The sequence below is a fragment of the Protopterus annectens genome, chromosome 13.part0, assembly GCF_019279795.1.
Source record: "Protopterus annectens isolate FY-2018-M chromosome 13.part0, PAN1.0, whole genome shotgun sequence".
NCBI lineage: Eukaryota > Metazoa > Chordata > Ceratodontiformes > Protopteridae > Protopterus > Protopterus annectens.
The window spans coordinates 216361806-216386116 of record NC_056747.1 but is presented as its reverse complement, the minus strand read 5'-3'; the positions used below and the strand labels follow the sequence as shown (position 1 = coordinate 216386116).

Here is a 24311-nt window from a genome sequence, read left to right as displayed (position 1 = left end):
TATGCTTCCTCTGACCAGGTTTCTATTTCCTTAGATTCTTCTGAGGAACAGGATTACACTTTTCCCCCTTATGAAGATTCTGATGCTGAAGACTCTATTCCCTCAGCATCTCCTCCTGAAGACTGCTCCTTTGGGGAACTTTACATACCATGAGGGAACATTTCCACTGGGAAGGCCAGGACTACTCTGATTCTAAGAAAAGGCTCCGAGAGTTTCTTTTACTACCCCAGCACAGACCACTTGCTATCCCTCTGGTGTTAGATATTGTGGATGATGTTTACTTAGTCTACTCTAAATCCAGACTCCCTACCTCCTGCTCCAGCCAAACCAGACAGATACTACAGAGTACCTGACACACACAAATTCCTTTATAATAGCCCTCTGGCTGACCCAGAAACAATTTCCCAGGGTCCCAAAGGGACTAAAGCTTCTATGGCAAAAACTCCTGTACCCTCTGAAAGGGATTCCAGAGCCCTAGATAGATGGGGAAAGAAGATATACACCTCAGCTACTCTGGCTATGAGAGCATTAAATTGTCAGTTCCACATGCTGAAATATCAGCAATTCCTAATGTCTCAATTAAAACAAAAACTGAGCACACATTCTGAACAGGCTGAATTCAAGGAAATGCAGGATCTGTTGCATGCAGCTGAACAGGTGGGCAAATATATTTTACAATGTGGATTTGATTCATTGCAAGCTTCCTGTAGAGCAGCTGTTACTGGGTCTGTCATATGCAGACATGCTTGGTTAAAAGAACAAACCCTACCTGATCATGTTAAAGCAAAATTATTGGATGCAGCTTTACAGCAGGATGTCTTATTTGGTGTCAAAGCAGAAGAGGTTTTAAAGAAAATGGAGGATAAGGCAAAGTCTATGCAGACGGTCAAGGATTTTTTACAGGTACAACCCCCTCGTTTCAGCAGAAATTGGCCAACAAAAAACTGGTCCTTTCCAGCTTCTGGCAGACCACAGAGGGGCAAATACAGACGCCCAAGGGGCCGATGTCAGTCACAAGGCCCTTACAAACCTCGCCAATGGGGTGCCACAACCCAGAAAGGAGGTGAAGACCGGTCCCAAGCTAGCAGAAGACAAACACAATGACTCAACCCTCCAACTACCAAGCAAATCCCTCTTGGCAGCTCCCTTGGGAGGAAAATTAGCACTTTTTGCTGACAACTGGCACATTATCACAAAAGACAAATGGGTCCTAAACATTGTCTCACAAGGATAGATTCCACTTTCATACCTTGCCAAGGATAAAAGGAATGCCAAACCTGTCACCAAATCAATGGCAGAGGCACAAAAACAAATTACAGCTCTCATGGACATGAGAGCCATTCAACAGGTACCTACCCAGGAGCAAGGACAAGGATTTTAACCAAGACTCTTTCTAGTTCCCAGAAAGGACAAAGCATGGAGACCCATTCTGGATCTTTCAATTCTGAACACCTATCTGCAAGTACCAAAATTCAAGATGCTAACACTACAGCAGCTTCTTTCCATGCTGGGCAAGAATGCTTGGCTAGTAACGTTGGATCTCAAGGAGGCATACCTACATGTCCCTATCAGACAGAATTGCAGAAGATACCTCCGCTTCATTTCAGGTTCAACCCATTATCAATTCTCTGCACTGCCCTTTGGCTTATCTACTGTGCCCAGGGTCTTCACAAAATGCCTGGCACCAGTAATTGCATACTGCAGACAAAGAGGAATTCAAATATGCCCATACCTGGACGACTGCCTTATTCAAGCAGAAAGCAAGGACATTCTTTTAAAACATCTGGCATTTGTCAAACACCACCTAAGTTGCCTAGGGTGCACAGTAAACGAAAAGAAATCAAAACTAGTGCCCTCACAAAACATAATATTCCTGGGTGCCAGCTTGAATACAACGACCCAGATGGCTTATCTCACGCCAGACAAGCAACAACAGCTGACTCAATACTTCGAAATAATGGCAACAAAGACCCAACTCCCTGCAAGAAAAATTCTGCAGGCCTTGGGATTCATGGCATTTTTCATACTACTAATACCATTTGCAAAACTGCATATGAGGAAATTACAATGGTACCTGAAAAGCGTATAGACTCAGCACAGCCACAGCTTAGAAACAATTATACCACTCATTCCCTGCCTTCAACAGGAGTTTCGATGGTGGGCACAGGCATGTCACCTCAACAAGGGTCAGCCTTTCACATTACCCACAGCCAGGCAAACTATGACAACAGATGCATCGGACTATGCCTGGGGAGCACACATGGCAGGACAGTGCATTCAGGGCAAATGGACTACAGATCAAAGGCATCTGCATATCAACCAAAAGGAAATGCTAGCAGTACAGAATGCCCTAACAGCTTTCAAGGACCTCTTACACCCAGGACAACTAATAAAGACAGACAGTACCACAGTAATGTGGTACATCAACAAGCAAGGGGGGGGCACACATTCCTACTCTCTATGCAGGCAAGCAATGACCTTGTGGAACACAGCACTGTCTTACCAAGTTCAACTACAAGCACAATTCCTGCCAGGAAAGAAAAACACATTGGCAGACGACCTAAGCAGAAACGTCATGGATCCCCACGAGTGGAAACTGGATCCACAAGTATTTGCAATGATAACTCAAAAATGGGGACGCCCAGACATAGATCTGTTTGCCAACCCCCAAAACTACCAACTTCATAAATTTTGTACAAGGACATTCCACCCACAAGCTTGGAAGGTGGACGCCCTCTCATTCAGTTGGAAAACATTAACAGTGTATGCCTTTTCTCCACTGCCTCTTCTAGCAAAGGTGCTGCTGAAAGTCAGATTAGAGAGGCCACAAATTATACTCATTGCACCAGACTGGCCATGCCAGCACTGGTATCCAATTCTAAAGAACATGGCCCATGGCCCACCATGAATTTTACCACAAATTCCTCACCTGCTCACCCAGCGAGACAGTCAAATTCTACACAGCCAGCTCAAAACTTTAAACCTGGCTGTATGGCAAATTACCTAAACAATCAACCAACACCTCTATCCAAAGCTGTTATGGATGTCATTCTGGAGACCAGGAGGCCCACCACCAGGAAACCCTATTCGGACAAATGGAAAAGATTTTGCGCCTGGAACCAGGCTAAAGGCCAAAATCCCCTTGACCCAAACATTCCTCAGATTCTACAATATCTAACTGAGATGTTGCACAAAGGACTTTCCTTTTCATCTATTAAGATCCACGCCTCAGCACTTTCAGCTCATTACAACACAGATCCTCCTTTATTTTCACATCCACTCCTAAGGCAGTACCTCAGAGGGGCTAAGAACATAAGACCGCCCAGGAGAGCACCAACACCTACTTGGGATCTCAACTTTGTTCTGGAAAAACTTACACTGCTGCCCTTTGAACCAGCTTTCTCAGCTGATTTAACGTTTCTTTCATGGAAAACTGCCCTGCTGCTAGCAATAACTTCAGCTAGAAGAGTCTCAGAGCTACAGGCACCTAATGGCAGTGGAGCCTTTCCTCATTTTTCATCAAGACAGAGTCTCTCTGCGAACTAACCCTTCCTTTATGCCAAAAGTAGTATCCAGTGTGGCCCTAAACCAAACCATTCATTTGCCCACCTTTTTTCCAAATCCCCGGAACAAAGGAGAAAGACTCCTGCACTCTTTGGACATTCACAGACAATTACGTTACTACTTAGATAAAGCCAAGGCTTTCAGAAACTCTGACTAGCTCTTTGTAGCCTATGCTGCAGGATCACAAGGAAAAGCTATCTCAAAACAGACCATTTCAAAATGGATAGGTCATTGCATACGTTTCTGCTACACGCATCATGGGAAACCGGTACCTGCTAGCATTAGGCCCCACTCCACCAGGGCTACAGCTAGATCAGCGGCCTTTCTCAGGGGCTTGCCAACCAAGTATATTCTGGAAACTGCAACTTGGTGTTCAGTGCACACCTTCACCAAACACCATCACTTATCTCTGTATTCTAAGACTAGAGCTGGCTTTGCCACTGCAGTTTTGCAGGGCCTACTAGCTTCTTCTAACCCTGTTTAACTCCGCCACCCATCCTTAGCTTTGGGATTCAACCCAAGTGTGATGACTGCAGCAGGGTAACACGATGAATATAGTACAGTTTTGTACCTACCATAAATGTAGATGTTCGAGTGTTCGCCCTGCTGCAGTCCAGGTTACCCTCCCTCCATCCCCTCTGAACTAACTGGACTTATCCAAACCTTTCTATCCTATACAACATCTGTGGTGTATTTGCTTGTGACTGAAAGTATTGTTTTATTTTTGCTTGTATATTTTTATATAGCAATATGTATTGCCTACCTATTGGGGACACCTGACATCTGGGGCAAGAAAAACTGAAGAAAATGGTGTTGGATGCCTCTTATATATCCCTGGCGCACTGACGTCAGGGAGGAAGCGACAGCAACCGACGCCGGAACAAGACTTTGGAACTCGGGCCAACTGCGGGACCGCCTGACGGCAGGATAACCCAAGTGTGATGACTGCAGCAGGGTGAACACTCGAACATCTACATTTATGGTAGGTACAAAACTGTACTTTTATGGTAAGGATACACAGCTGTCCTTTATATTAAGTTCTTGCCAAACAGTTGAACTTTTCTGTTAGAAAGGTGCGTTTCAGTGATGACTGAACTATAGGCTTGTATTGGAGTCATTGCACACTGTCCTCATGAAGTAGTACTTTAAGCCACTGTTTAAGAGAAAGTACTTCTGTGTGACATATAAAATGTTACTTTAGTGGTAAGGTATTGTTTAGATGAATGCAGGTTTTAAATACTTTTCTGAGTGACATTAAACCTTATTAGCCCATTATTTTTTCTTAGCATTAATTCTCAACATTTGTAAACTGTTGCAGTTGACCATTCAAAAGCTGCAGTCCTGTAATCACAATTTTTTGTATGCACATTACCTACTCATGTTTGTGGTAAGTACTGATACTGTTTTACACATTTTAGACCTTGAGAAGGGCAATGGTCTTGTAAAGCTATGAATAAAGGTGGTTATAAACATCACATTTTGTGGAGGCAGCTTGAACAAAATATGGTTAAGTAATGGAATGATTTTAGGTTGTGCACTAGTATCAGTTTTGTGTTTAGATTTTTTTCATTGCTAGTCACTGAAAATGCTTTTAGAGAAAAGGATGGTAGACTGTAAAACATTTGTGGGGGATGATCCAAAATTGTGCTTATTTTTCAGATTTTTTTTTTTTTTTTTTTATTTCCACAGGGATCCAGAATTTGTGTTTTATGATCAGCCAAAACAGATGATGAATGCATATAGGTGAGGAAGCCTTCAGTTATTACCTTCTGTTTACTATTTTTTTCTGGTATACCTTACGGACATCTCTTCTCTTCATAGGGTAAAGCCAGCAGTTTTTGATCTGCTTTTAGCAGTGTGCATAGCAGCTTACCTTGGAGTAATGTATCTGACGATTCAGGTGAGAGAAAACCCACCATTGTATTATGTTCTTGCAAACATATGGGGGGTAGTAGTAGTAAAATCACTTTTTGATAAGTAAATTGCTTTGTTTTCAGGAAAAGTATTGCACGTTTGCCAGCTCTACATACATGCTAAATATTTTGTTTATTATTTACATATATATATATATATATATCTATATATCTATATAAAATATATGGGTCTACTGGAAAACACCAAAAGTCCACTTCGAAAACAAACAGTGGACTCTTGGTTACCTGAAAGTGCACTTCCGCGAAGAACGTTTCAACAAACAGTTCAGGGAAACTGAAGTGCTGAGGCACACTACAGTGGGGAATAGGGAATTTACCTGTTCCCTACTGTAGTGCGATCTTGGAGTTGGTATATTTAAGTAGGGGGGTGGAGGGGGGGTGGCCCCACTTAATTTAATGTTAAGTGTTTTTTTTTTTCTTTTTATCGGTTCGTTTGAACAGAGTTTCACGAAAGTGCACTTTTGCGTAACTGAGTGGTCTACTTCTCTTATTCGAATAAGTGGTAATCAATTAAAAGCAGTAGACCCATATATATATATATATATATATATATATATATATACACACACACACACACACACACACACACACACACACACACACACACACTGAAATTACTGTTGCAGTATTCAAAATAGATGTTTTTTTGACAGATATCTGGCATTGGTACCAAAGTTTAAAACTTCCGTAAGCTATTCACCCAACGTATGACCTCAGTGGGTGAGTGTAAATCCCACGACTGTCTCGTCGCCAGCCCTAGTCCAGGGCTCACTCATTGGTCTGATCTCATGGTTGTCTGTATCATAAGCCTTCACGGATTCATATAAGTGCCTAATTGGGGAAGCCTTCCTTTTCTTGTTTAGCTTGTTGATCTGTGATTTTATTAGATGTCAGCTAGGAGAGGAAAATGAATGCAATAGGCAGATACCCTTCAAAGACCTCCATTCCCAGTGCCTTTTCTATTTAGGCACAGAGCATGATTACAAATCTTGTTCCCTCTACTAGCCCTTAGTAGCCAAGACTTTGTGCTCGAGTTTGCCATCATTGAATGCTTTCTTAGAGACTCCTTGACTGAACTGATTAGTTCAAGGTAGGATGGCAGATCCCACCACACCTGACATGCTGTTCACTTTAAACAAAATCTCAAGAGGCCTAGGTCCGAAGTTGTCTGCCCAGTCAGATTTGGATGAAATTGTTTCCAAATAGTAGGAGCCTTGGAGTCTGTGATAGAGCGGTTTATCAATATAGATATAGGGATGGCAAGAGAGTTTGCAGCAACCTGGAGGAAATAAGGAGGGATATTATCAATGGATGCAGAACAGGGTTTAAGTTTGGAGAGTAGAGATTTAATGTAGTTAGTAGGTACGAGGTGTAGGGAGAAAGTGTTGGAAGTCTTTAGAGTAGGAGATGATGCAGGAGACTGAGTAGAGTTAGTTGAGATGATGCAGGAGACTGCGTAGAGTTAGTTGAGGTGGGAATAGAGTTTACCATCTGAGATGGATTCAATGAAGTAAGAGCTGAAAATATTTGCTGGTACTTCTGATATCTTGGTTGGGAGATAAGGGGTTCCCGGGGATGCAGTATTTGATAGAATTCCAAAACTTTTTTGGGATTAGTTGTTTGTGCTGAGGGAGGATTATTGTAGACATTTTTCTTGCCTTTGTTGATATGCTGTTTTGTTAGATTTCTAAGTTCTCTACCTTTGCAGGTGGATGGGGTGTTTAGTTTCCACAGTTTGTCTCTAGTTTTCATTAGTGAGCTAGTGGCATTTGTAAGCCATGGGGATATGTTAGATTTAACCCATATTGCATGGAGGGGTGCAAGAGAGTTCAGGATGTTTAGGAAGGTGGTGTTAAATGAGTGGACTGCTTCATCAAAGGGAAGTTGAGTTAGGTGGGGACAGTTTAATCTGGAGAGGAGTGAGTTACATGTATTAGGGCAGCAGTTTGTGGCAGGTTATATATCTGAGGCTTAGAGAAATGGGGAAGGTGAAACTGAACTTTTACTGGAGAGTGGTCACTCAGGGAGTCAGTGAGGGTTGCTGGGTTATGATTTATGGGGGTCTGAAACTAATGCAGTCGATAAGAGAGTTAGAGTTGTGACTTTTGTTTATATGGGTGGGAGAGGAGATTGTTGTGCCTTTCGGCTTTTCCTGGTTAGGGGTCGCCACAGCGGAACGCCGGTCCGCTAATGATTGGCGGTAGATTTTTACATACCGAGTTGCCAGCCCTGACGCACAACCTGCAATGAAGGTACGCCCATTTACGCATGTCTCCACACAGAAGATGCTCTAACTGAAAATCGAACAGGACAGTGACGTCGTGGTCTGGGCTACCGCAGCACCACCAACGCAGTGGGTGGGAGAGGAGATAAGTTGTGTAAATCCATGTAAGTTAATGGGTGTAGTGGAGTTTGGCACACAAAGAGATAGACCATGTTTACATCCTGTAAGATGGTTTCATTGGGGTTGTGCTGAGTGAAGTAGGCAAGGATATTTTCCAGGATAGGGATACTGTCCCCCTGGTGGAATGTAAAATTCCTGATTAGCTCCAGTTTCTTTTCAAAAATCCAGTTTCTGATCCTACAGTCATTTCTTCAGCTTCAGATAAACCTTCTAAGCTGCTGCTAATGCTTTCCCTCAGAAAAGGACGGTAGGACCATGAACAAGTGGGGACTAAAGTCTGTACTTCCTCTACCCTGGCCTTCAAGGCCATTATTTGTCAGACTTTCATGCCCAAATACCTTTTGTCTAGCCTTGGCAGCCAGAATAAGGCTGTTGCTGCATTGGAAGACTCCAGTGCAAAACAGGTTATATCGTTGGTTCAAGTGACTAATGTAGTCAAGCATCAAATGCAACTGTGTTGCTGCTGAGGCCTTCTGCAGAGCAGCTGCTGCTGGCTCAGTTGGGAGGTACGCATGGCTGTGTAATCAGCCTCTCCCTGAAGATTTTTAGGCAAAACTCCTAACTTTTCTACACAGGGATGTTTTGTGTGGTCCATAGGCAGATAGCTTGTTCAAGTGCCAAAACTATGAAGGACTATAGGCAAATTATATGCACCTGTGTGCCAAGATACCAGAGAAACTACCATGCTAAGTTCATTTCTTTTGTCAGAAGAGAGCATAGGCCTTCTCTGAAACATAAGAAAGCACCCAGGAAAAGATTCTAGTTCAAACTTGAAAGGGACTTCAGATTTGGGAGGCCTTCCTTTACAGATAAGTCAGTGGGGACCATCTTCTCTACACACCTTTTCTCCCTCTTTCCAAAAGGCTCAGCTGTTGCGTTACAAATTTGGAAATGGTCACAACAGACATGTAGATAGTCATTATCAAATGAATGTCTGGGAGGAGTTACCTCCTTTCCCGCCCCCTCCCTGCAATCAGTTACACCTTCTTCCAGACATCCTCCAGGACATAACTTTCCCAAGCCACAATAGCGTGAGTTTTCCCTCCGTTTGTAGGAAGGGGGTTCTACTGTAAGCCGTTCTTGGTTCCAGGAGAAGGACAGTGGAGAGCTACACTGGACCTTTCCCAGCTCAACACCTTCATTAAGGTCCCCACTTTCAAAATGCAGTCAGTCCCTTCTTCCTTTTATCCTTCCACTGGCCTTCCTAGTGTCTTTGGACCTGAAGAATGCATTCCTGCATATTCCCATACACGTCTTCCAGGAAATTTCTGACATACTGTGCTGACTTCTCCGATTCAGTCGTCTTTTCCCATCAGGCTTTCTACTGCTTCCAAGTTTTCACAAAGTGCCTCTCTCCAGTCATAGCTTTTTGCAAGACTCTGGGGAATACAGTTATTCTCTTACCCAGATGATTTACTAATCCAAACATCATCGCCTCACATTCTATTTCTGCATCTCAAATTAACCCTTACCCTCCTCCTGCAACTGGGATTCACTGTCAATTTCAAAACATCTTCCCTACAACCCACTCAAGACCTAGTCCTCTTGGATTGTAGACTAGACATAAAAAAATATAGATCTTGATGTAAGAAAAGTGCAGAGCCTTGGAGCTTACATTCACTCTCTCTTGCCTCTCAAAGTCTACTCAGCAAGGCAGCTTCTCAAACCACTAAGCTATATGGCACCAACCCCACTAGCCAGGCTGCATATGAGGAAGAGGCAATGGTACTTGAAAAAAACGTGTGATTTCAATGTTCTCATCCCCTGGATACACAGATTTCCCGTAAACCATGTCTGAAGAGGTAGATCCTTTGGTGTGCCACAGGTGAACTTCAGTCCAGGGCTGCCTTCAGGATGCAGTTTCCAAGTCAAGAGCTGCACACACATGCCTGTGATGAAGCTGGGGGGGGGCATATACAGGGACTTGCAAGGTCCAGGGCTACTGGTACTCCAGTCTCAACACAGAATACATCAACCTAACGGAGATTGAGCTCTCAGTCAGAGCCTACAGGTTTTCTCCCATCTCTGGAAACCAGGATGTATAAAGAGATTGACAGATAACATGACAGTCGCATAGTACATAAGCAAGGAGGGATAAGATCTTACCAAATGTGCAGATTGCCTTGATGACCATGTCCTGAACAATATGAGCCAAACATATTTTCCTACAAGCAAGGAGGGATAAAATCTTACCAAATTGCCTCATGTACACAGACAACCCTCTCCTCCTACCACCCAACACTACAACCTGTGAGAGATGCACTTATCTAGCCAAACTGGAGGTAAGGCTCTTACCAATCAAGACTGAACCTGACAGTCATGAGGAGAAGGTAAACATTTGCACCACACCACACTCATCAGATAGTCTCACTACGTCTACACCACCAAAATCCACACATAGAAACTCAAAAACATTCGTGGAGGCTCTCGATAATAATCTGCCTAAGCAACAGAGACCTCCAAAGCAGAAACACAAGCAACCTCCATCCCCCACCACAACCCAAATGACACATAGCCCACAGATTCAGTGTGCCACTCAAACACAGCCAATAAGGCAAAACAACATACCCAACACACTAGTCATAGGTGACTCTTTAGTCAGGCACACTGATGTCCCACTCACCAGGCTAAACAAGGAGAAGGTTACTGTCAGCTGCCTGTCAGGTGCCAGGATCCGCCACATAACCCACGCACTCAGGTCACTCCACAAAAAGTACAAATATGACTCTGTCATTGTCCATGTTGGTGTGAATGACCTGAGATGTACCTCTCTGGACTACATGAAAAGAGACGTGGAAGAGCTCTGCGATCTTGTAGCTCAGGCAGGTATGACCCTAGCCCTGAGTAGCATTCTGCCATCGCCCAGAATGATACCGCAGTACAAGGACAAAATTATTGTTTTCAACAATTGGCTAAGCTTCTGGTGTCATTCAAAGGGGATCCAGTATGTGTCTGCTTGGGATGACATGGTCGACAGACCACAATGCTTTGCCACAGATGGCCTGCACCTGTCGCCCCTAGGATTCTGGATACTGGCTAAGGCTCTTGCTGCCCCTATAGTGCCTTTTTTAGGCAGGGTTCAAGTAAAAAATTCACCACCATAACAGGTACAGGTAAGTAAAAATTGACGGTAATGCTACTCAATGCTAGAAGTCTAAATTTCAAAATGCATTCACTCAAGGCACTCCTTCAAATGGAGAACATCGATATCTGTGCAGTGACAGAGAGCACCCCTGCACTACCAGGCTATAACTCATACCACACTTTTCGGCCATCTAACTTGGACCGAAACACCAAAGGTTGGGAGTGTGTCCATATTCATTAAGGATATCCACACCTCCAGGCTAGTTGCTCAGCGTAATGCATCCGAGGTTATCCAAGTGCAGCTAACTCTTGGCAAAACTGCATTCCAAATTGTAGCCTGCTACAGATCCCCCACCTTGCCCCAGGATTCCCACTCCTCTTTTCTTGATGTACTGGAAAATATTAGGCTTCAACCAAGCACCCTAATAATGGGTGACCTCAACTACTCCACCATTAACTGGGAAAACTACTCGTGTACTAACTCCTTAGCGCAATGCTTTCTGGAATTCATAAACTGCAATGCCCTAGATCAACTTATCCACACCCCCACCAGGGGCAACAATTTCCTAGACCTAGTCATTACCAACATGAGTGACCGGTGTTCCACACCTGAAGTAAACTCCTCGTTGGTCCGATCCGACCATAAGCTAATCACCCTCGATATCCCCCCCCCCCCCATTAAGGAAACCACAGTAAGAAATTTCTCCAAAGCCAACTTCATGCGTCTTAAGACAGAAGTAGTGAACTTCATGACACCCATGCAGATGGACAATACAGTTACAACTGCTGAATCCTACACAAATGCGCTCTATAAGCACCTACACGAGTGCATGGATCGTGCTATCCTCCAAATAAAGGAAGCCAATCTGGTGGTCCCCTGCCATAAACAAACTGTACAACAGAAGGAAGAAACTGTTGCAAAAGAGAGTAAAATCCCATGAGTGGAGGAGCTTCCTGGTCAGCCTCCGTAAGAAGCTGAGATCCCTTATAAGATCCTCCAAAGCTAGCTACGAAAATAAAATTGCCACCAATTCCAAGGACAACCACAAAGCATTCTATAGCTATGTCAGGAATCTCAATGGCAACACCCAGATCTGCTCTGAGTTACAGCACAAAGGCATGAAAATTACAGAACCAACTAATATTGCCAACATCCTGGCAGATAGGTTCAGTGCTTACTTTACCCACCCCTCACCCTCTAAAGGGCCCATATCTCTACAGGAAGAATGCAGAATCCATGTAATCACAACTACGCAGGTGAAAGCTGCACTCTAAAGCCAAAAACACAGCATCCATGGGACCGGACAACATCCCAGGCTGCGTTTTACACGAACTTCGGAATGAACTGGCTCCCCACTTAAGCACCATGTTCAATAATAGCCTCGCATCAGGCTTTGTGCCCACTGAATGGTGCACAGCAGCAGTTATCCCACTCCACAAAGGGGGAGCCACCACTGATCCCGGGAACTATAGACCTATTAGCCTGACGAACCTGGTCTGCAAAGCCATGGAACGTATCATCATGGACCTCATAAACAAAGACATTGATAACCTCCAAACTCTGCATCCCACCCAGTTCGGGTTTGTGAAAGGCAGATCATGCCTCCTGAACCTGATCGACTTCTTTGAGGGAGTCACCAAAGCCGTAGATGAGGGTAAAGTGGTTCACAAGGCCTATCTTGACCTCGCCAAGGCTTTCGACACCATCCCCCATTCTGGAATTATAGCTAAACTCAATAAACTAGGCATAAGTCCCTATGTCACAAGATGGGTTGCCAACTGGCTCACTGACGGAACCCACACTGTAACAGTTTCAGACTCCAAATCTGACCTCAAACCAGTGACAAGTGGAGTACCACAGGGTTCCGTCCTGGGACCGCTCCTGTTTGGTATCTACTTCTCTGAAGTACAGGCTAACACAGAAGGCCTCTGGCTAACTAAGTTCGCAGATGACTGCAAACTAGGAGCCATAGTCAAGTCCCCAAATGATGTGAACATCCTACAGAAGGGCCTCTCCGAGACAGATGCCTGGTGTCAGAGCCATGGCCTCAAGCTCAATGCCAAAAAATGCAGTGTCATCCCCTTTGGTAAAAGTCTATACCCATGAACTACCACATAGGCAGCAATCTACTTAACACCGAATGCGTGATGAGACCTTGGGACCCAGGTGGACAGTAGTCTCGCCTTTGATAGTCACATCGCCACAGTAGTCAGGAAGTCCTTCTACGTGGCACACCTCATCATAAAAGGGTTCTCGTCCAGGAAAAAAGAGGTCATCGTTACCCTCTACTCATCACTCATTAGACCTGTTATAGAGTACAACGCCCGTTTTGGAATGTACATCACAAGACATCTGCAGCAGCTGGAAAGGCCACAGAAGTACCTCACAAAGAGGATTACTGGACTCAAACAAATGCCCTACACTGACCGCCTCAAAAAACTCCAGCTTTACTCCATAGCATATCGCCTACTCAGAGGTGATCTCTGCCTAACATATAAAGCTATGTCAAACCCAGAGCTGTTGGACATGCTACACCTAAAGAAATCCCAACCCTCCGAGCTACACGCTCTAGGGACCTAAACCTTGTCACCACAATAAACAGGACATGCTGGAGGGATAGATTCCTATCCCAGAGACTTCCCATACTCGAACAGGCTACCCATCTATGTCAAGCAAAGTTCTTCATTAGCACTCTTCAAGAAAAATCTTGAGTGGATGGGAAATAGGAAATACACCCCGGGGATCACTTCTGTCTCTCTGCTTGTCAGTGGCACAGGAAAATAACTTTCTTGGGTGGCGTAAGCCAGGGAACCTTGTTGGCTAGGCTTGCATAGGCCCTTGGGCCGATAGCCTAGTACCTACCTATGAATTGTGCAGATTGACTCGTATTGTTTAGGACATGGCCATCAAGGCAAACATTTTCCTACAAGCAGTGTACTTTCCCTCCCAGGACAGTGTCCTGGCAGACTGCCCTAGCCAGACATTAGAAGACTCCCACAAATGGATACTGAACAAAAAGCTCTTCCTAGATATAGTCCACAAATCAGGCATACCACAGATAGACTTATTGATCTCAAAAAAAACAACAAACGGCTTCCTCTGTTTTGCATATGGACACCTTGCCCCTAGGCTCTGAGGACAGATGCCTGGTCTTTCCACTTGACAGGGAGTGCCTTTATGCTTTCCCTCCACTGCCTCTGCTAAGGGCTCATTGCTGCATCTCAACCTGTCATCCTTCAACCTAACCCTATGGACAATAGCAATCTGATCCTTTCTAGATACCAGTTTTCTGAGGATGTGCTTTTGGCTTCTCTAAGAGGCAAGGAGACATATTACCAGAAAAATCTACATAGCCAAATGGAAAATATTTTCCATTTGCTGTCAAGCTAAACAATTTGGACACAGTAAAATGTATCTTTTTTTTCTGTAACCTCTCTTTACTCTCCTTTTTTGTCTTATTGTGTGAGCTCATACAAGGGTGCTTAGCATATTGGTCTGTAAAAGCCCACCTTTGAGCTATTCAGCCTGCCTTCTTAACCTTCCTCTTATGTCAAGACCTAAGGTCAGTTTTTAAAAGGGGTCTCACAATTAAATCCTCCTAGAAAGTCAGTGTCTCCCCCTTGGGATCTCAACTATGTACTGGAAAAGCTGATTCTGCCTCCATTTGAACCAGAGGCTTCTTCCGCTATCAATTTCTGCACCTGGAAAACTATTGTACTGGTAGCCCTTGCTTCTGCTAGGTGTGTTTCAGAGCACCCCTTTCTTATTTTCCATAAGGATAGTGTGTCCCAGAGGGTCAGTCCTTCCTTCATGCCTAAAGTGGTAAATGAGATGTCCCTCAATCATGCCATCACCCTACCTACGTTCTTTCCTAACCGAGAGAACAAGGAAGAAAATACCACATTGTGCACAGACAGTTCAGGTTTTACCTGGAAAAGACGTTTTTATGTATATCAGACCAACTGTTTGTTTCCTTCTGAGACACTTAGCTGGCCCAACCAGTATATAAACATACTATTGTTAGCTGAATTTCAAGGTCCATCTACTTTTTTTAAACTTACCATGGCAAATCGTTGTCCCGTCTCCCAAAAGCTCATTCTTCTAGAACTGCCCTTTTCTGAAGTTTCCTACAATGGGGTAGATGCCAGACTAGTATTGGAAGTAGCTAGCTTGTCTTCAGTGTACAGTTTCACTAAGCATTACAGAGTAGGTGCCTTTTCCAAATCCAGAGCTTCCTTTGCCAGGTCAGTCCTTTCTGCCCTCCAAGACTGTTCTACCCTTCTACTCCCCTAGGTTTTTGTGACTCCGCTTGTCTGTTTGGAATACTGCAACACTGAGTTCAGTCAGGACGTAGCACAGTTGTGTAAGAACTTATCATACAAGTAGATGTCCTACTGATTGCTGCTGCGGTATTCCTTCGACTCACATCCACATTCTTCATCCCTTTATCTCGTTTTTTCTCTCCTGCCCTAGTTGGCAGCCTTTGGTACTGGGGGGGGGGTATTCCATTTTTACCTGCTCTTCTCTTCTTAGCTGACCACTTTCTTCCCACATGTCTTCAGGCTGCTGGCTTCAAAATAGTCTGAGGATTTATGTTTCTAAGTCCATTTATGTACCCATACAATCACAGTCTGAGGTCCTACATCTGACACATGGCTTCTAGAAGGTTTATGGTTTGGTACTCCATCTGGACATAAGTGGTGAAAACCCATCTGTTTGGAATACTGTAACAGTGAAAAGTAGGACATTCACTGTTACAGTTCTTACACAGATGTACTAAATGACTGCTCACACAACCACACACACACACACACACACACACACACACACACACCACATACAAAATAAAAAGTACAAATGGATTATACCACAGGAAATTGCAAAGACAAACCTTTACAATATGATGAGATGAGGTTATAGATTGCACACACTGATGGGATGAAATTGTGAATATGCAATCATATAATGATTCTGTGTGAACAGAGATTAAGAATTAATATTAGTTTCATAAAGTTAATCTTGTAGCATAGTAAGACAAATGCAAAAAGGAGGAAGAGAAAATTATTGTGTTGTACACGGGTCAAATGTTAATGCATCTGTACACTGTTTCCAAACAGATTATGCAGAAGCATATGAGTTAGTAATTTAGTTTGAAAGTGTATGTAACAAAAAGAACAACAAAAGAGTATGGTAACATGTCTCTCTAAAATATGTACATTGTATTCTGTAATTGTATATGTTCCTTTGATTTCTTTTGAATTAGTTGGAGTTTGTCTATGGCTGTAACTTCTAAAGGCAAGCTGTTCCCGGATGTTTGGGCTGGTTTATAGAGAACATTTTTCACATTAGTACAGTATAAAGGGAGGTCTGTACAGCTTCAAGGGTGACTGATTCCTAAGTGCATATGACTATTTCAGGACTTTTAATTTATCAGCAAGTGGAGAGAGGAAAAACCTTCATTAAGTAGTTTATAGGTAAATATGTTTAGAAGGTAGGTTGACCTAATATGCAAGTAATGTACACTGTTGCCATCTCTTTGACCTAGAATTGACTATTACCTAGATGCCTTGTGTTTGATTACCAGCCTCTGAGTTGGAAGAGCTAGTGTGAAAGTGGAATAGCATGACCAGTCTGTGTTTGTCCCTTACTTTGTGGAGGATTGAGGGCATGCCTCAAATGTCAGCAGTTGGGTATTCCTACTGAAAGCCAAGAACAAACAAGTGTCTTTTAGTCTTTTAGTCTTTTGGTGCTGTTAAGAGAATTAACCTGACCATGGCGTTCCATTTTAACTTGATAGACCTTAGAAAAAGGTGGGAAATGCAGAAAACCTTACTCGCACGAACAATTCCAAGCCAATAGTAGGAAATTTAGTATTGTGGTGCTGTAAGTAAAGTACAACTCTGTGTGCTATTGTGCCTTGAAACAACAGGTCCAAACCTGTAGGTGAAGGCAAGGGTGGTATAGAAACCAAATCCGTTTAGCACAGTAGGACTCCAGCAAGCTCAGTACACATTTCAGGCAGATATGGGGGAGGAGCCTTCCTTCACTTTCCTTGAGTAGCAACCACAACCATGAGCCCCCAACTCACTCACCAGCTGAGTGGTTCAAACCCAGATGAAAGAAGGCCCAATATAAACAGAATGCAGTTTAGTAAAAATCTGTATAGCAGCCGAAAAAATTAGGTGAAACTAGCTGTATACTAATAAGGAGTCCACTTAGACTTGCTCAGTATACACTGAAGAGGACATGAAAGGGGGACTCTTAATTGGCAATAATATAGTATGGTGGCTTTGTTGGATACACTAAGACCTCTATAATTTTTAGATTGATATCATGCAAAATTCAGCATGAGGCAATAAACAGTACCTGATATATGTGGATATGCCCTCTGAATTCCCAGCTGACCTGAATGCAGAGTAGGTGCAGGGTATGAAGGGAGTGCTGAAATTGTTTGTTGTTGAAACCAAGTGTTGGTAGCTACACAAATGTGGATATATTTGAGGATGAAGTAGGCCTGAAGACTTATCAGTCTTACTAGAATATCTGCTAGAAGCTGGGGAGTAACTAAATTGAAGGATTACACCAATGCTATTTGCTGCTAACTGTGGTTAGGTTTTAGCTGAGAAATTGCAAGCACCACTTTGGAACTATGGCTTTGTTTCAGCAATTTCTGATACCTCAAAGATAAACAAGTCCGTAAACATTGTGGCAAATGTAATTGAGTAGATTTGACTCTAAATGTTTAGAGAAAGCATTTTATCTTGTGTTATCAAGAAAAAGGTAAGTAAATTGACTGGGGTGGAGCATGGACTGCCAAACAGAAAATCTGATATGTAGAAATTCAAGGATAACACAGGAGGTTGTGTGCCTTCACAACCAGGAAGTGAACTAGTCCATTCCCTCTGATCTTTTTTTGGACAGTTATACCTGACATTTAACAAAAGCCTAGCATGAATGAGATTATTTGTAGATGGTACATTGGGGCAGCAGTGACGGACTGGGAGTCGATGTCAAAGGAGTTGAAAAGGCTGGCTTTATGACAGATTTTGTTTTAATGGTTTGGAAGTAAGTATTTGAATATAAATTTAGAAAGTAGGTAGGCTTGTAATTGAAGTGTAAAAGAACTTGGCTAATCCTTTTCTTTCTGTATGTCCAGTCTTGTTGGTGGGTCTTTTGAGCCACTTGTCAGATCCAAACTGACAAAGCTAGTACTCCCGCCTCGAGTTCCTCAAACTATACTGCCCACAATGCAGCTGTCCTCAATAAACCAGCTTCCCTCGGATCTCATTTTGCAGCCTTTTGTGGTTTAGAGATGGTCTCCAACCATGAAGCTAAGTTGTTGCCTTTCTGGTAGCTTTTTAACACCATTTTGATGGCATTTTCTCCCACTGTTTAAATGTATTGGTACAGTAGAACTGTAAGCTCTAAGTTCCACCAGCTTTGTTGCAGCCTTCATTCTTCCATCTTCTCTTGCATGTGTGTCTGTGTCTTTTTTAATGGTTTATGCACTTCAAAAAAAATGAGGGAGAGAGCTTCCTTGGATAGTGTGTAATATGTGCATTATAGACACCAGTGAGACCATATTTTCCTGCTTGGAATTTAAATTTGTTGTTGGAGGCTTTAACTTAACCTTCTTTCAAACCAGCTTCTTCACTGACATTGAAATTGCTTTCATGGAAAACTTTCCCTCATTACATCACCCAGGAGGATTTCTGAACTAAATCCTTTCATTACTCAGCACATACCTTGTTTTTTATAAGGACAGGGTATCCCTCAAAACTAATATGTCCTTTATCCTAAAGTGGCCACTGAATCCATCTTGAAGCAAGCCATCAACCTTCCAGTATTCTTTCCTAACTACTTCAACAAAGGAGCATATACTCTCTTACCCCATGGATATACACAGGCAGCTGAGATTCTGTTTGCACCATGCTAAAGGACATGAGAAGGATTCATAGTTGTCTACATCCTTAATACCAAACAGCCACTGAAAGAAAGTGTTGAGAATAACTGTCCAGATGGCTGTCTGACAAGTATCACTTTTGTTTATCAAAGCTTTAATAGGCTACTGTCAACTAAACGTAAACCTTTTTCAGCATGTCCTGTAGCTACAGATACAGCTTTCTTTAAGAATCCTTCCACTAATGAAATTTGTGCCGCAACAGCTTGGTCAGCATTGCATTCTTACTACAAGCTACACTTGTTTTCAAGACCCAGGGCTTCCTTTAGCACCTCCATCCTCAAACGGCTCTTGTCATGACACCACCTAGGTGTTCCAGTAGCTGGGAATTCTGACCCATTAGTATGAATAGGTGGATAGAATGTAAAGCATATGGAACTTTGTCTGATGCAATCTCCTGCCCACCGTCTCCTTAACCTTCATCTGTTTGAGGATTCCAAAGGAGTCGTATTCTGTTGAGACTGTTTCAGGTAGTAAATGCTGTCTAAGGAAAGCTGGTTTAGTTGGGACAAGTGCATTGTAGGAGGGAAAATGTGAGGATCATGAGGCTGGAGCACTAGCTTTACTGGTTCAAAACCAACAAACTGCTCTAAGACCTGTCACTTGTATTAGATGTACAGGAATGAAAGGTTCCAGCATTATGGTAAGTACATAACTTCCATTTTTGATTACTTCCATACTCAACTATTGGGCTTATTGAGAAAAGGCTAAGAGGCTTCTGGATTATTTAGCTAGGGAGTTGATCTGAGGATACTAAATACTACATATATCATCTTGTCTTTAGAAAGCTGTTTGAGGATTTTTTTGTTAGCAAATGTTGTATTGTTTATTTATTTATTTTACATTTATTTATTTTACATTTGTTAACCGGGTTAGTCTGGCTGAGCTTTTGGCTCATTTTCAGCAGAGACCCGGTGGAGGAAAAGCTCCTCCGAACTATAAAACAATTTATTAAATTTTAGTAACATAGTAGTAACAATCCGCTATAGGATCTTACAAGCAGAGAAAAAAAGCTCCTCAAGCAATTCAGTTATACAGAGCATTAACAATTGGCAGACAAGTATGCGAGTTGTTACAAACAAGGTTTTAAACAATTAGAAGAAAATGTGACTAGTTACAATATTATTTAAGCTACTTAGAGCAAAATGAGTTAATAGTTAGGCGGATGCTTATTTAAAGTGGGTAGGATCTAGTATAGGAGTTATAAATTATTAGGGTAGCTGAAGTGATGGGGCAGATGTCATATATCTTTTGTTAGCAGTGTGCATATATGTATACCTTGATAAGAGTATGGATTAGGGACCTGTGATATAAATGCATTGAATTCTTCAGAAAGTTTTGGGAACTAGAGCTTTCAAGAAAGGATATGAAGTGGTGTTAGAAAACTGCCAAATAAAAGATGCTGTTATTTAAGTCAAAGTCGAGAAGGAATATATTAACTGAGAAAGTGATAGGTAATAAAATGTCGTGACGGAATAGTTGGAGAAGCAAGATATCTTACCATTGTGGGGATAAACTAGACTTAGAAGGGTGAAGTGTGTGCATGTCTGAGGGAGTGGCAGCTTTGTAGGGACTCTATACATAGATGAGTGGCCTTGTGCACTTTATTCATTGACCTTATTCGTCGTTTCGTATAAGTGTAAATTCTCAGATATAGTTTGTAATGCATATCCCACGAATTTGTAAATCATGAAGTTTTTGCTTTTGACACTTCATTTGCAAGGGTATTCCACTTCAGTACTACCTTAGCTGCATTTCACACCCTTCAGTCCTGATCATTTTAGAAAAAAGAAAAAAAATATGTAACATAAACAAGTACTACAAGTCATGAATCTTGATGCCGTCAGTTTAATATTACATGAAAACACTGCAGTAACTATGGTGCAGTTAGTTCATTCTGTCTGCACACTAACTTTAACTACGTCACTTGGTGTAGGGCCAAACTAGTAGCCACTCTTGCCTGCAATATAATGGAGTTGCTTTTAATTACATCGCAGTTGGTCCTTGTACACTGATGAATGATCCTAACACACATGAACCATTAAATGCTGGGAACAGTGACTGTATGCTGAGCCATTTGTAGATTTGTAACAATCCTGAAATATTGTTCAGGAAGAGACATTGAAGAGAATATGTGATGCAGAGAACGGTGCATATATTTATTGTATATAAAAAAAAAATCTGCAGAATAGGTCAGGTTTGTATGAAGTAAATGCAGTTTTCATGCTCAACCTTTGAATGCATTAATTCTTTTTCAATTATTGCATTGTCAAAGTAAATATAAAATCTGAAATGGGGCAAAATTGAAGTCAGGAAGCAAATAATGATTTTAAAAAAGTATAACCAGTTTTTTCAAGTGGATATTAAGTTCTACAGCTACTTAACTTGAATTTTGCCTAGGGGTGAAAAAGCAAACACTGCAATCTGATGATGAAGCATTTTGTTTTCTGTTTATATATTTTTTTTCTTTATCTATATTGCCATATCACACAATTCCTCTGTCTCCATATGTGACATATGGGTACAGCTGCAAAGTCCGTCTGGTTTAAGATTCCTTAACAGTGACTGCACTTCACCTCTTCAGCCTTTTTGCCAGGTTCATGTGCCATCTGGCAGGTAACTGGCGAGTACAAGTATGACCTTACTCCTAAGTTCTTTCAAGCCACTGCAGAGGCAGGATCGATCATGGGAAGCTTTAGCTAAGTAGTTGGTTACAACTATGTACTTGTTTTTGTTGACTGTAAAGGCTGAAGCTTAGCATTTCTGGGCTTTCCCCTGTGTTCTCCTACTTGGATGACTGTTTCCTGTGGCCATGTCTAGGGACAAGTCCCTGGATTTGGGCAGTCATTCCTATATTTCGCATACTGGAAGAGAACCCTCTTGTAACAGGATGTGGGTTTATAGTAGATTGTGAGGTGCTTATTGGTTTCAAAGCCAACAAGCACCCACAGGTCTTCTCTTGCTGTCATAACTCTCTTATCAAGCTATAGAGTACTGGATTATTCCTGGCAGTCTTCAAGTGGGCTTTCCATTGTAGACGTGAAGGTTTTAATGATCAATTAACTTCATTTCCTCCACGGTTAATGAAGTGATCCCTCCTAGAAACTGGGCTTCATATCTACCATTTAGAGGCACATTAGTCCACCTGTCTGTAAAAGATTGGAAGGAAAAGCTGCATCTTAGCCCCTTCTGGGTCAGTCCGGCAACCTGTCTGTCATGTTATACCCAAGTAGTTGAAGGGGGGGCTCATGATCATGCCTCTTAGCCAAAGCTGTAAGGCACAACTGACATATGGTCATAGGTACAACTATCAATCTCAAAATTTCAAATCCCAGCAGAAACGAACTTTGTGTTGGATTTGTTGTGCTGCTCTTCCTCTCTGTGACAGGTTGTGGATCCATCAGGCTTCTCCTTCCACTTGCTCAAGTATTCCTTTTGTTTCCTTGGGAGGCAAGAGCTCTACAGCTTTTGTTTCTCCTAGGGGTAGGAGCCAAGCAGTGTAGTGCAGCTCTGCAATCTGTTGAGGTCAGGAATTTTTATTTCTAAGCTCTAACCCTGACAGTGTACACCCAATAACCTGCTGGAGGATTTGGAGAGCAGTGGATATCAACAAGTGTCTTACTCCCACAAGTGATCTAATTCTCAAGACATCCCTGCTTCCCTTGAAGGCAATATTCTTGTGTGATATCCAGTTTCTACTGGTGATTCTACCAGTGGAATGTGCAGCAGGCATGCCCCCCCAACACACGCACCCTACCAGTGGAATGTGCAGCAGGCATGTCCCCCCCCCCAACACACACACCCTACTCCCAAAGAGAGCAAGTCCAGCTGAGATGAATCAGTCCTGTCCAGCAGATGCCTGACCTGCTGTTGAACTCCAGACAGATGGTTCATAATCAGGGTTTTATCCCTATACATCAAGGGTACTGGCTATTGCAAAGACATCTGAAGTGAAAAATTGCAATGCACTTACAAGCCCAAACTGTTAAGCATTTTGAGCATTGTGTATTTGGCATCAGATTAAAGTGATTGTGCTTATTTTAACTCAGTTTGACATGAGGACACAATGCGTTTTCTATTCGCTTTGCTTTCAGGTTAATTGTGTTCCTCTATGCAATGCAGTTGTGATTAACAAACATTTATGGTATTAGATTGTTTCAGAATGTTCGATATTCAAAAATCATGCATCAGTGTTTTGTTTTCATCTTTTTCAGAATTTTGGTGTTTTCTACAGTTCTGTGAGGAAGCTGGCACTGAAACCCAAGCATCATTAACTGTACTCAAAATACAACTTTTCTGGCATGTCTTGATGAACAGAACATAAGCAAAACTGAGCCAAAATTAATCCCAACTGTTTTATTTTTTGTTTGGTCCCGTTTTTATAACGCATCACCCAGTTCTTTCCTGGCCAGAATGTTTTTGTTGCTGCTTGGCTGTTTGATCTGTCTTGAAAAGAAGAGAGTTTCATCTGTTTGGGTGAGATGAAAGGCAGATGCCATCCCTGCCAAAGCATTTACGTGGTGTAGGAATGCAGTTTTCTTTTAATTGAAGCTAAGAGACCTGAATTAAATCTTTTCTTTATGCTGTTTCTTACTGAAGTACGAATTCATAAGCTGCAAAGCAGAAATACGTGAGAGACTGAAATCCAAAGATACTGAACCTATTGTGTAATGCCAAGTTTTGCAACAATTTTACTGTGCTGAAGTGTAGCCTGTTGTAATCTAGGCATGGCTATGATGATGATGATTAATGGAGGAATGTATTTATTAAACCTGGGACAGTTCTGATGTGCACTTTGGTTTTATTTCTTCTGCTGTTCAATTACTTTGAGGAAATGTCCAGGATAAAAGAAACATTTTGAAGTGGAACTTTCTTTTAATTTGTTTCCCTTGTAAGTACAATATGTTAGGCTGCACTGTTAGAAGTTACTGTCATCAAAACCAAAAAAATCTAAAGGTATTACTGCTCAGTGCTATCAGTCAAAACAAAAAAACTCCACTCCCTAGAAGCTGTCTTCACTCTAGAGAATACTGACTTCTGTGCAGCCAATGAGACATGGTTTAAAGCCATGGATAGCACACCCAACAGTGCAAGGTTATAATGCCTTCCACACTTGTAGACCAGCTACTATACATGCAGGGACTAAAGGTAGCGGTGTATCTATTTACATAAAAAATAAATATATGTCAAGGCTGGTCAAACAGGATAATGCACTTGAGCTGCTCCATGTTCAGATAACCATAGGCAAAATCCAGTACCGTATCCTTGCAAGGTATAGGTCCTCCTCTGTAATCCAGGAAACCCATACCATGCATTTAAATTTACCGGAAACACTCACCATCCAACCCAGTATTCATATTCATG

The 24311-nt window shown here is 42.3% G+C and overlaps 1 protein-coding gene across 1 annotated transcript in view; it reads left to right on the top strand.

The window, feature by feature from the left end:
• The window catches only part of NCLN (nicalin), a 336835-nt gene extending 313105 nt beyond the window's left edge, over positions 1-23730 (top strand). Inside the window, exons 15-17 of the mRNA XM_044053743.1 lie at positions 5254-5307; positions 5386-5464; positions 23162-23730. Coding sequence (XP_043909678.1) covers positions 5254-5307; positions 5386-5464; positions 23162-23221 — 193 coding nt within the window. The 3' untranslated portion in view covers positions 23222-23730. The remainder of the gene's footprint in view (positions 1-5253; positions 5308-5385; positions 5465-23161) is intronic.
• The last annotated feature ends 581 nt before the right edge of the window (positions 23731-24311 follow it).